At 41.1% G+C, this 13,148-nt stretch overlaps 1 protein-coding gene across 1 annotated transcript; it reads right to left on the bottom strand.

Annotated features, from left to right (window-relative positions):
* Positions 1 to 1,592: 1,592 nt before the first annotated feature.
* On the bottom strand, positions 1,593 to 10,247 carry LOC310939828 (zinc finger protein 518A; the record flags this gene model as incomplete). Its single annotated transcript, XM_083904672.1, has 3 exons — positions 10,181 to 10,247; positions 7,343 to 7,396; positions 1,593 to 5,510 (listed from the first exon to the last, which is right to left on the bottom strand). The coding sequence occupies exon 3, from the start codon at positions 5,496 to 5,498 to the stop codon at positions 1,593 to 1,595; it is 3,906 nt and encodes a 1,301-aa protein (XP_083760798.1). The 5' UTR covers positions 5,499 to 5,510; positions 7,343 to 7,396; positions 10,181 to 10,247.
* Positions 10,248 to 13,148: the final 2,901 nt, after the last annotated feature.

Below are 13,148 nucleotides of genomic sequence, written 5' to 3' on the forward strand. Positions count from 1 at the left end.
CCGAAAGAGTCTAAGTAAACGCATCATTTGCTTGAGTTGAACATTTTCAACTTTGGCTCAAACTTTGCGCCAAAACCTATCAGCGTTGACGTTTTATCAAGAGAGACCGTTAAAGTTAGCTAGGAAGTCGGTCTATCAAGTACGCACACGGGTGCGATAACTCCTGTTCGAGCGACCGCGACATTTCTCAGAGAGTTGTGGTCCAAGTGGCTTATACTGCGATATTTCGTAGTGGGTCGATTATTTACAGCGAGTTTGACGGATTTGACGCTAGCAAGAACTTCTTAGTGTACCAGTGTATGCATGCGTTTGCGTGTAGTGTACTGTTGATTCTGTAGAAAGTTTTCTGAAACCATTTTGTTACGTTCAAGAAGAAACCTCGTTTAAATTTGCATCGAGGTTTGTTTTCCACCGATAACAAATTTATCCATGTGGTTTTACAAGACGATGCTAACGAAATGTTAGCAACGAAATATTCCAAATGAATAAATTATAAGATCAGATTTTTGTCGACTATTTTGATAACCGATGAACTGGTTTTCAACATTTTACGGACAGTTTCATTCATAATGAAAACAATCGTTATTTGCCGTCCTAAATTTGAGAGTTGAAGTTAAAAATAAAAATCCACGTAAACGTACATTCCGAAAAGAAAACGGTGGGGTCTTCAAGATTTATCGTAGAATTCAGAAATATAAAAACAGATCCATTACTTCCATTAACAAAACCTAGTTTTATTGAAATTGCATAGGGTGTAGTATCATTATTATTATGGATTGATTTAGTTCCCCAAGTATTTGCATTGAGTGGTGAAGTTTCCCTGTTTAAAAAGAGACAGTATTTTCTAAAATAAGACAAATCTGCGACTTTGCCAAACTAAAAAAAAAAAAAACGCGATGAGAAACCTCCGACAAAAGCGTGATAACAGGTTGACAAACTCCTCGTAACAAAACGCCAACTACTCCTAATAAAAGTATAGTGTAAAAATGATGGTATCTGGTTAAATTAAAAATGTACATTAAAAAGGAATCATCTGGACAGAATATTTTTCCATTATCCCCCATAAGCGCAAAAAAACAAAACTTGAAAGTCTACAAGTTTTAGAGTCCGGGTGTTCAATAACAGTTTCCTGTGCTTATGTACAGGATATTAAAATATACAAAAAGTCCCTTAAACTCAGCCAATGCTTCTGTTTTTTAATATATATATATATATCTATATATTTCTGCGCAAAAATGACAAATCAAATGAATGTGAAATCACCTGAGAAATTTAATCCAACAACCTCTGCTGACGTTGTCCCCGCCCCTCGTTTAACCAGTGCTCTTACAACTCCTAATTTACAGTGTACCATTTTCACAGTTCAATGTGACCTGTGCATGCACGATTCAAAAAGACCATGCTCGCAGTACATCATTTACAAGAATATGCACCTTTTTGAAAAGATAGACCACGATTCACTGAAGATTTATGTACGGACGCGAGCGAACGCTCGATGGAAAGTCAATTAAAAAATATACAACTTTTTTGTTCAACCTCAAAAAAAGGACAGAATATAATCCGAGTCGTTTAAAAAGGTAGCGGGAAAACGCTCAAAACAGTTTATTCCAGTCTCTCGTCGCCTCCATGAGGTGGCGCTGGCCGTGACCGATCCAGTCTTCCTGGTTGTCGAAGAGACGACCGCAGAACCAGCAGTCAAACGCCGCGGACGCTCGTCGACAACCGGGTTCCACGACCTCGTATTTCTTTCTGCTTTTTTTCCTCAGCTTCATTTTCAGTATGAATCGTTCTCGGACAGAACTCCGAACCGGCCGAGGTCTCGGATCGTCGCCGTGAGATGAAGCACCTTTGGTTGAGTAGTTCTTCCCTTGAGCACCGAGTTCAGCGAGAGCTTGGACAGTTTTCTGAGACAGCGAGACCTTAGTGACGAAGCCTTTGTGCCTGTTCACGACCTTCATGATACCGGCTACTTCGGGGATGTCGGCATCAGGATGATTGAGCACCACGACGGGCTGGTACCTGCGAGGACATTTGATCTGCTGTAAAGAACTGAACGGGGAAAGCCTGAGAGTCCTTTCAACGTCTTTGGCGACAGGCTTCCACATCACAGCAGTGTCTTTGTCGGTTAGCGCTCGGTTTGAGAGCCGTCTTGCTTTGTGTAAAGTTTCCGGAAGCTCGTCAAACAGCGCTTTCCGTCTCCTTTTCCTTTGGCTTGGCGGCCGGATTGACCTCGGGGCTAAAACTGGCTTCTCGGCGTCGCGCAACTGCACCTTTACATTCATCTGTGGGCTTGAAATGCAGGATCCCTTGACATCTTTGTGCAGAGTGTTTTGGAGGGTGATCAGTTTCTTGACTCCATTGGAGACATTTGCATTAGATTTGTTTGAAGCCACCAGAAAACACTGGGTCTGAGGTCTGGTGGCCAAAAACAAAGGTTGACCGCTCGAGGTGGGGGCACCGCTGGAAGGAGTAACAAATTTAAATAGGACTTTCTTTGCAGAATTTTCACTGGTTTGGCTACACTGGACCCCATCCTGGTTGTTCAGAATTAGGCCAGCTTTGGTTTGAGAAATGTAGCGGAGCACGAATGCTTGTCGACCAGACTGAAGAGCACTGGATTTGTCTGCAGCACTCGCGGGCATGGCCAGAACTGGCCTGGAGTTCGCTGGGAGTTGTTTACTTGCTAATCTGAGGGTATTACTGCTAGGGGTGTGGACAAACGGAACAGGCTTCTGTACCAAGTAACAGGTAGGTTGTGCCTTTATTAATTTGTCCTTGGGTGTATTATGTGATGAGCTTGACAGTTGACAAAGTACAGGACCCTTTAAACCTGAACTTTGGATGAGATAGTGATTTGAGGAGGCGCTCAGACCTGGTTTAACAGCTTTGTCAGCAGTCCCTGCCTTTGGTGTCGACGCAGCTAACCCCCTGCTGTTCGGAGATAACGCTACGCCAGTTTGGTTACTCGACCGATCCGCGCTTGGCGTCATGTACGATACGTTAATCTGAGGATGTGCCGAGTTAGTGATCAGCTTGAAACCCGGGGTCGCCTTGACCTGCACGGGCATCGCAAATCGATTCTCGGCCGTCCTCAGCAGAACCGGCTGCTGGCTACCGTCTGGCAGTTGAAGAATTCGCAAAGTTGTTTTTGTTTGTTTCAAAGCATCGCTGAAAGCACCTGAGGTTTTTACTTTGTCCTTATTAAGTTGCTGGGAGATGATCGTGTCTGAATGTTCTTCCACAAAACTGCCAAAGGAACTACTCTTTGTTTCTGGGGGGTTTTTGGATACGGGAACGCAGTCCTCTTCTACTTTGATTATGTTAAAGTCTTGGAGCACCGAGTCAAAGTTCTCATCCTCAGTGAGAGGATCATCAACACCAGCTACGCACTCGTCAACCTCTATGTCACTCTCTGACATATTGTCCATACCGTCTGAATGTCTCCGAGATGTTTCCGGAGACTCCGTCAAGCTAAACTGCGATGATTCGCACGTACTCTCTCTGTCGGCGGACAGTTCAGACATGCTGCCGAAGCTGTGGTTAGTGTTAAGTGAAGAACAAAATGTTTCCTTGGAATAGTTGTGAAAGGTAAATACTTCTTGACTCGGCGAACACTGGGTGCCGGTTTCAGAGCCCACTGCACTCTCTCTGAGGCTAGCAGAATTGGTTGGGGATGATTCCGATTGAAGCGGTGAATTTGACGACAACCGTTTGAAACGATGCGGTCCGTTTTTATGACTAAACTCGGGTCTAAACCCATTCATCTTTCCGGGCGTGCTATGACAAAATTGGTTGTCGCTGTGTTCGTCGGCTTCTGAATCGCTCAACGGTAACGAGGCAGTTTCCTGGGCAACTCTAGAAAGCGACGACGAACGACGAGTGACCTTACCGGTGTTGTTTATTTTAGAAAAACTGTGGCTGGTTGTGGCTGAATTAAAAGTAGCAGAGGACAGGTTATTGTCTGAAGTACTTCGCTCAGAGGCAGATGTTTGACTTTGGTGACTTTGGTCACCCAGATCTTCATTTGTCAAGAAATCTGCGGAAGGATCATTAGTCTGGGCCCCGTTATCAACTCTGTCAAGGTTGCAAACAGAAGTTTCTTCCTCTTCAATCTTGACCTTCACTGCCATAATATCGTCTTCCTCCACCTGTAAGCAAGATCCATTTCTCGGTGAAACGGCGTAGGTGTGCAACGACGAACCCTTACCGTCAGCAGGGCATTCCCCGTTCTCAACTGAGCTCTTGACATTGTCTAACGCAGGTTTTGGTGCCACGTCGTTCTGGGCGGTCGAATCCTGTTTTGCCGTTGGTATTACTTTGAGGACGAGGTGTTTTTTACCGTCGACCATTTTGAAACCCATCACTTTGGTCGTGCAGTTGGGGGGAAGGGAGATTTTGTTCTTGACCATCAGAACCGTCAGCCCGTTGGGATTTTTGTGATTAGCAACATCAGAACCTGCAGAGTTGTCACCGTCCTGTAACATTAACGATTGCTCCAAGTTGTGAGAAACTTTACTCCAGCTGTTGTCCTTTTTAGTCCGATCCACATTATGGTGGACCTCCTCGATGGAAAGCTCTGGTTTGATTAGCCGGCCGTTTTGATTCCCAGAAAGACAGTTCATTTTCGTTATCCTCTGGACCTCCTGCGAGTTGGCGCTCTTTTTCAGCAACTGTTTTAAGTTTGCAGTTGCCAGGGGGTTGCCGTCTTCGAGGTTCTTTAGCGCGTTGCTTTTCTCGGCGTACCGTTTGTGAACTGTTGCGGTGTGTCTTTGCAGAATCTCACTTCGCGTCGCGCCAAAGCCGCAGATCGGACAAGTGAAGGGAAACAGGCCCGAGTGAGCTTCCAGGTGCATCTCGTGGTCCTCTTCGCTCAAGCTGATGTGCCGGCACTCCGGACACTTCCAGTGAGTCTCGTTGTGGTGATGGATGTGCTGCACGAACGTGCCGGCGTCCATGGTCGCGAAGTCGCACCAGTCGCAGTTGAAATGTCCGTTTTGGCTGTGACACATCATGTAGTGTCTGGTCACCAAGAGCAGCGAGTACTTGACGTCGTCGTTGCAGAGCTCGCATGTGACCAGGGTGTTCCTGTGCTCGATTCGATGGCGCTGCAGAGTGGGAAACTTGTTTGTGACGAAGCCGCACAGGTCGCAAGGGTAAGTCGGAAGAGTGCCTTCGTGGGCCACTTGAAAATGTTTGAGGAGGTCATTGGGGCTGTACGTGAGGTCGTCTTTACACACCAAACACCCGAAACTTAAGATCTTCCCGGAGAAAAAAGCCCCCTGCTGATTTTTACAATGTCCTTTTCTGAGAGATTGCTTATCTTTCCTGATGGCACTCCCGTGTTCTTTGTTGGACGATTCTTCCGCATTGTGGAAGAGCGGCCCGTCGCTCACTTCTCTGAAATGCTTATACACAAAGTCCTTTACCTCTCCGTCCTCTAATACCGATATACCGCAATTTTTGGCAGAATCATGAGGTATTATGAGGTCTTCCTCCATAGTTGCAGATTTCTGAAACAAAAGAAATAAGGTGACTTTTAAAAAAAAAAAATGCAGAATGACCCCAGTTTTTTGGCAAACACTGAAAAGAGAATGATCCATTACCAGTGGGGGGTTAGTTAGTTAGTGTTAGGCGGTATGACGAAAACATCATATTACAGTATTTGTCAAATTATCAACGGTTTTGTGGTATACAGCGGTAATCTTTAAGATAAGATAAGATAAGATAAGAAGTCCTTTATTTGTCCCGCAGTGGGGAAATTTCCAGTGTTACAGCAGCAAGACAATAAGGATAAGGATAATAAATAATAAACATGCATTACCAAAAAGAAATAGAATCTATAAAGTACAATATATAAAGATATTAACACCGACTATAAAAATAGGTTTAAAAATAGAATGTAGAATGTACATTACAACCGGTCTGCAGAATATACACAGTATGCACATGGTATTTATAGTGTAAGGAAACAAGGCTGAGCTATTAAATAAGGATATTAAATAAGGATATGGATATTACACTGATGAGAAAACTATAGTATAAAAAATTTGACAGTATGAAAAATGACAATATATTGCACTTAAAAAAAATTTACATTATGAAAAATTATATACAGTATATTACACCAATGAAAATTAACAGTATATTGCACATGGAGAGTGGAGTGTGTGTGTGTGTGTGTGTGTGTGTGGGGTCTACTTAGAGCAGTACTTGTTGTACAGTCTAACAGCTGCAGGATCTGTTTAAAAACTCCTTTATTCACTGGTACTGGTGGATAATGAAGGTAGTGATATTGGCATCAGACATGAAATTGTTTTTATCCATAATGACTGTCGGCATAAAACTATATTGTAGCTATTTTTGATTGCTAATTTAAAGAGCTGCTATAGCGTTGGCCTTCAAACTCTATATTTTCCCCGATTAATATCCAATTATATCTTCACGGTGCATTCAAGTAGTAGTCATAAGTTACAAATTTCCAAAGTACAGAGGCTGTTCCTTTCATTTGGAACACATCCGCAAGTCGGATTTCCTACTCGGAAAGTCAGCGCTATCTCACATTTTGGAATGGCTTCCAAAATGGCTGCCACTCACGTCAACCGTTAAAACACTCGACACTCTGTTTTTTTTAACCATTAATTGCATTTCTTTCTTATTTGTTTGACAATAAATGAGTCGTACGCATTTTCAATGTTGTCCGTGGACAAAACGCTGTTTTTTGAGCGCAGCTGGTATTGCAAGCATCAGCTAACATTGGCTAGCCTGATGTAAATGGAACGTGAAATCAACACTTTTTTTCAACATAATATACAGCAAACGCACACACACACACACACGCATATATAAACACACATACATTTTCTTTATTGTGTAAAATAAATAAATACAAAAAAACAGCATAGACGTCCAGGAGGTAGCAGCTTATTCAGCTACTGCTTTAATAATTTGTCATTTATCTATATATATGTATATATATATATATATATATATATATGAAGATAAAGACATTTCCCGAATACATAAAATAAAGCAAACAAATATTGTTAATTGTTGTTAAATCGTTCCCGTTTTAATCCAGATATACGCTCATTATGAGGAACGACCTTCACACTTGAAGGAAATTATGGTTTTAACTCAAAAGAAATAAGGATAACACGGCGATTAAATGCGTGGATTACGCAACGAATGGCCTCAAAAATCCAAAAGCCACATATGTTTTCATTCGAGACCTTCAGTGTGTTGTATTTGCTTTTGCAAGACATTAACACTGTTTTATAGAAGCTACTAAGAAAATATAAAGCCCAAGTAATTGGTGAAAATACATTTAAATGGCAGTTATTACCTGTATTCCTTTAGCAAAACATCAACACAGAGTCCTGTAGTGTTGCCACGGCGCCTGTGAGACAGAAACACAAGGTTAGCGCTTTGTTTTCAAGCTGTAAAAATTCAACTTTACATCACGCATAAAGAAATGTTCAGTGATTAAAACACAGACAGAGAGTTTAGAGAAACCAGGTTTATTTTTGGCTTTTTAATCACAAATAAAAGAACGCTGCTTGAACAATGAAAGAGTATTCATAAATAAAAACATGAGAGGAAGCAACATGGACGCCTGTCGACGCCACCTAAAAACTCTAAATATAAACCCACACAGTGAGAGAGGAAAGCTTCCAACCAGCGGTAATCTCAGCTTTGTGTTCCCCGAGTCTTCTTCACCTGACTGTAGTGAGTAACAGCACTGGACTCACTACTGCCCCCTGAGGCTGGAGGAATAAACATAAAACCCATTACCATCCGATATAAAGATGACAAAATGTTGCTGAGATATACACATCTGAAATAGGACTACCCATATTAAATTTAAATTGCCGCCTAATCCATAATCTGGGTTAAATCGGGATGAAATTTGGTCTGGTGGTTGAGTGTCCGTATATTTTATATTTTATATTTTATATGTGTCCGTATATTTTATTATTTACTATTATTATTATTATTATTATTATTATATACAGTTTTACCCATTTTAAGAGATTGGAATTTCTTGATTATTGTAAACTTTTTTGGATTCTCACAAAAACTCAATGGGAACATGGTTGGGTGATGAAAATCTAGATTTATACGTGAAAAAAGTGTAGACAGGAAGGAACAGGACAAACGTACAAAATAAAGCCACACAGATGAAAACAGAACATCCAGGACTGGAGCCAAACAAACCCAATAATGTGGTTTATTATTATTATTATTATTATTATTACCATTATTATAATTATTAGCACATTAAATGTTCACGGCTCATATTTGTAACAGCATAATTAGGGTCAAATTTAAAGTAAAAACTTTACATTTTAAAGGCACCTGAACGCAGCTGGACTCTGTCGTGTTCATACATGCAGCGTTTGCATCACACACTAAAGTGTGGAAATTTAGAGTGCCGAGATTGCATGCATGCACACACACGGACACACACACACACACACACTGCTCTGCGTGACAGAAAACCCCGGACTCTTTGTTCGGTAACAATAGTTCAATCTTCACACTTGTTGATTGTTTTACTCAGGTTACACTCATTTCATATTCATTCATAACTTTGCACAAAACTGCACAATTGCACTAAATATTCACTGTTGTTTTCTGTGTGTACGGCCAAACATTTTGACGCTTTATTTTTGTCCATTCAGGCTACTGTAAAAACATGGCGGCACAAGATGGCCGCCTCTAGAGCATGTCCTTTACCAGAATTACAAAAACATGCAATTTTGAGTGTACATTAATACAAACATACTTATAAGTAAAAATCTTCCATTTCTGTCACTAACATTTAACACCTTCTTTTTTCTTAATTGTTTTTTAACATTAATCACAATATTTGGGTCAAAATATCAATGACAGGAAATGTCCATGTCCCACACCAAAGCTGAGGTGATGATAGGAGGTAAAAGTTGCTAAGAAACTACATTAAACACAGAAACAGGGGGTATCACCTGGACCAAACCATGTCACATCTTCGTTTAAATACGTGGCTTATACTTTTCGCTCCATTCCACATTATTTCATATTTTAGCATATCAGGAAGGATGAATTGTTTTTAGCTAGCGAAACGCAACACTCTGGTTGGTTTGTCCATTCAGGTTACAGAAAAACATGGCGGCACAAGATGGCCGCCTCTAGAGCAAGTCCTTTACCATAATTACAAAAACATGCAATTTTGAGTGTACACTAATAAAAACATACTTATAAGTTCTGTCACTTTTTTTTTTTACATTAATCACAATATTTGGGTCAAACTATCAATGACAGGAAATGTCCATGTCCCACACCAAGGCTGAGGTGATGGGAGGAGGTAAAAGTTGCTAAGAAACTACATTAAACACAGGGTAACACCTGGACCAAACCATGTCACATCTTCGTTTAATTATGTGGCTTATACTTTTTGCTCCATTCCACATTATAACATTTCATATTTTAGCATATCAGGAAGGATGAATTGTTTTTAGCTAGCGAAACGCAACACTCTGGTTGGTTTGTCCATTCAGGTTACAGAAAAACATGGCGGCACAAGATGGCCGCCTCTAGAGCAAGTCCTGTACCATAATTACAAAAATAACATGCTATTTTGTATGTACATTAATAAAAACATACTTATAAGTGGTATCTTCCATTTCTGTCACTTTTGTTTACATTAATCACAATATTTGGGTCAAACTATCAATGACAGGAAATGTCCATGTCCCACACCAAGGCTGAGGTGATGGTAGGAGGGAAAAGTTGCTAAGAAACTACATTAAACACAGAAACACGGGGTAACACCTGGACCAAACCATGTCTCATCTTCATCTTATTACGTGTCTGTTACTTTTTCCCCGAGTGGGTCGCTCCACGGGAGTAAGTTTTGGGTGGAAAAACGCGAGTGGAAGCAAAGGCTGCTGCATCAAATACACACTTCACAACAGCAACAACAGCAGCAAGAGCAACAACAGAAACGCTCCGGAGTGAAAACACTCCGTGGACTGTGTGTCCTGGCGTGGACACGACATGTCAGTCAAGTCAAACCCGTGCAGGACAAGTGAGGACTTTTTAACAGGCAGTTATTTCACACCACACACACACAAATCAAGCCCCCCTTCTCCACACCCACGCCAAGCTATTCAAAGTTACGGAAAATGATCCCGTTCCTTACCGTGAACTCGCTGGAAGTCGAGGCGGCGTCCGAGTCCGAGACCGACATCACGGAAACGAGGCAGAGGTTTAAAAACACACACACTCTCACTCTCACACACACACACACACACAGTAGAAACATTCGCCTTCCTTCTCTCCTCTCTGTGGAACCACAGCGACGGCGGCCATGACACTTCATCCGGGTACTTCCGCGCTGCTCCTGACGCTCGCGCAGCAGCGGATGAATACGATGTTGATGTTGTTGCTTCTTGTCTTTCGTTAAACGTCAAAACTAGTGCGTTCCGAGCGCATTTTCCGTCACTGAAACACAGTTAGGACACTTTTTCACAACACTGTGGTGTTATATAGTGATTTAACGACACATTCGTAAGAGTACGGCGGTGTTTTCGCGACATGAACCCTACGTCATTACGTGTATCTGTGTATGTGTGTGTGTGTGTGTGAGTGCTGGGTGGATGAAGAAGAAGAAGAAACCATAATGGCGGCTCTTACGCCATTTCCAATTGGAACGCGTCACTGTGATTTGACTCTTGTTAATCTCCGATGGTTGATTGTTTATATCTTGACAAACTTTGAACACTGTTAACTTTAAATAGTCACAATCAATCCACCACTAAACCACACCCTCCCACACACACACACACACACACTGAAGAGATAATGGAGGATGTCAGCCTGTTAACTCGTCACCCAACATGAACATTGTGCAATGACAGCACGGCCGCCATGTTGGATTGTTAGTTTAGCCAAAACACACACACACATATTCAGTATTAAAGGAGCCATTTTTGTCCCTTCTCAACCCAAATAATTATAATCTGGAGCCACAAAAACCTATTTGACCCACAAAATGAAGACAATAGGGGTGGGGGGAAAATAAATTCACGTAGGAAACTCGATTATAATCATCACCCATTCTGAATCGATTCATAAACTTCAAAAATCTTTTTCTTCTATTTTGAAAAAACACACAAAACAACAGTTTGTGTTATTTGTGTACAGTTTATTTTAGTAACTTATGGGAGAAAACGGCAGCTAGCCTAAGCTTTTATTTATGCAAGTTAGTTTTTTGTACAGCTTTTTATTCGTTTTTAATAAATAAATGTTAACTTTTGTCTCAAGTTTGCCTTTGTGTGATCACATTATCACATTATCTTATACAAACTGGATTGTTTTGATGCCATAATTTGCCGTAACACACTATGCATTGTATAAATTTTTGAATCGAGAATCGTATGAATCGAATCGTGACCCTAAGAATCGGAATCGAATCGAATCGTGAGCCACCCAAAGATTCACGTCATCCCTAGAAGACAACATCACGTATAAAGTTGTATATATAGATTTACTCTATTTAAAAAAATAGTTTGTCGCATCTATGAAATCGAAAAAGTAGAAAAACAAAAGTCTTGACATTTCATTACTGTTTTTACTTTTGTTTATTTGGATTATTTGGATTTTATATCGGTCATGCTTGAGAACAACGGCTTAATCTTATTTTAAAGGTATAAAACAAGAAATATATTGTCATTAATTACCACAATGAGTCATCGGAGATTAAGGAAACGTGTTCAACGTGGGTGGCACCAAAAAAGGAGGACGCACGACTACGTAGGGTTGCCAAGCGTTCCATAAAATTTGTTTTCCGTATTTGAAAGATATATTGAACTTTATATGGCACTTTAATATTCCTTATTTTTTGACGATCAAGTCGGTGCAAAACCTTGACAGATAAATTACCGTGATTGTGTGATTTAAAGGTAAAATGTCAACAGGAGGTTACCGCTAACTGCTTAAGCTCATATTTTAGTTGATAGAAAGTTACATACGTAGGAAAAACTGATGTAAAACAGTGAAACTTTTACTCAATTGTGAAAGTGTATATTTTGTGGAGGTATATGTAAACAATATGACTGAGTAGAGAATAAGATTTTACTTGTGATAGTACCTGGTAGCTGGTGTTGACGACGTTCCGAGATTGGTCAGCGTGTCGTCCGACGTACGAGAATCAAAGCGAACAACTGTAGATTAAAGTTCAAAAGAAATCTTTGAAGACATTTAGCGAAAGCAATTGTCTAAAATGTCAATATTTAACAGAGGAGTCTGGCGTATTTAGAGACAGCGCTGCTGAAAACCGGCCGTGGATACATTCGGTCTGTTTTGCGATATATCGGGCGATCTCCGTGAGTCGCGTGACGTCTGGAGCTCTACAGATAGAGCGAGACACTTCAGTCCACCACAGTTCAGAATTCATTTTCTTTATTGAAGAATGCAATGCATCCTCTCCATGTACATGTTTACAGAAACACTTATTGCACAGTTACAGCTCCTGTTGTCGCGGATCATGCTAGCCAACGGAGGAGGACATCATTGACGGAGACACAAAACATGTCCCGAGGTCATTTTTAAATTTTTTCAAGTTATTATATGACGTGAATAAAGTCGTCGATTGTACAACAGAGACTCGATCGCTGTACATTCACACTCGCTATCGCACACACACACACACTTCCTATGGTATATCCGGTACAATATGGCGTGTGATTAAAATACACTGAAAGTTTGCGGAATTGTCCTGCTCATAAAATGTGTCCCGTGTTTGATCATCTGCAGTTTCATTGGACAACAGAGTCACAAGCTACTCTGTGATAATGTGATGATATCGAGGTGACGACATAAAGTTAAGCTAAGTGCTGTTTATCAACGCTAATCCATCCATCTGTTACTAACTGACCCAGATCTTTCACCAAAATCACTCAAACCCGTGAAGCTGACGCCAATGTCAGTCCTCACAACCCTGCCGCACTCTTTTACGACAAGCTAGTGAGGCGTACGCCACTGAAGCTAAGGCGGGATAGCGGGAAGTTAGCAAGTTAGCCATTCGCAGAAAAAAATGGCCGAGTCGCAGACAACACTATGTTTTATAATCCAAATGACTAGCTTTGTTGTCGCCACTATATTCGACG

The sequence above is a fragment of the Microchirus variegatus genome (assembly GCF_963457635.1).
Source record: "Microchirus variegatus genome assembly, chromosome: 18".
Taxonomy (NCBI): Eukaryota; Metazoa; Chordata; class Actinopteri; order Pleuronectiformes; family Soleidae; genus Microchirus; species Microchirus variegatus.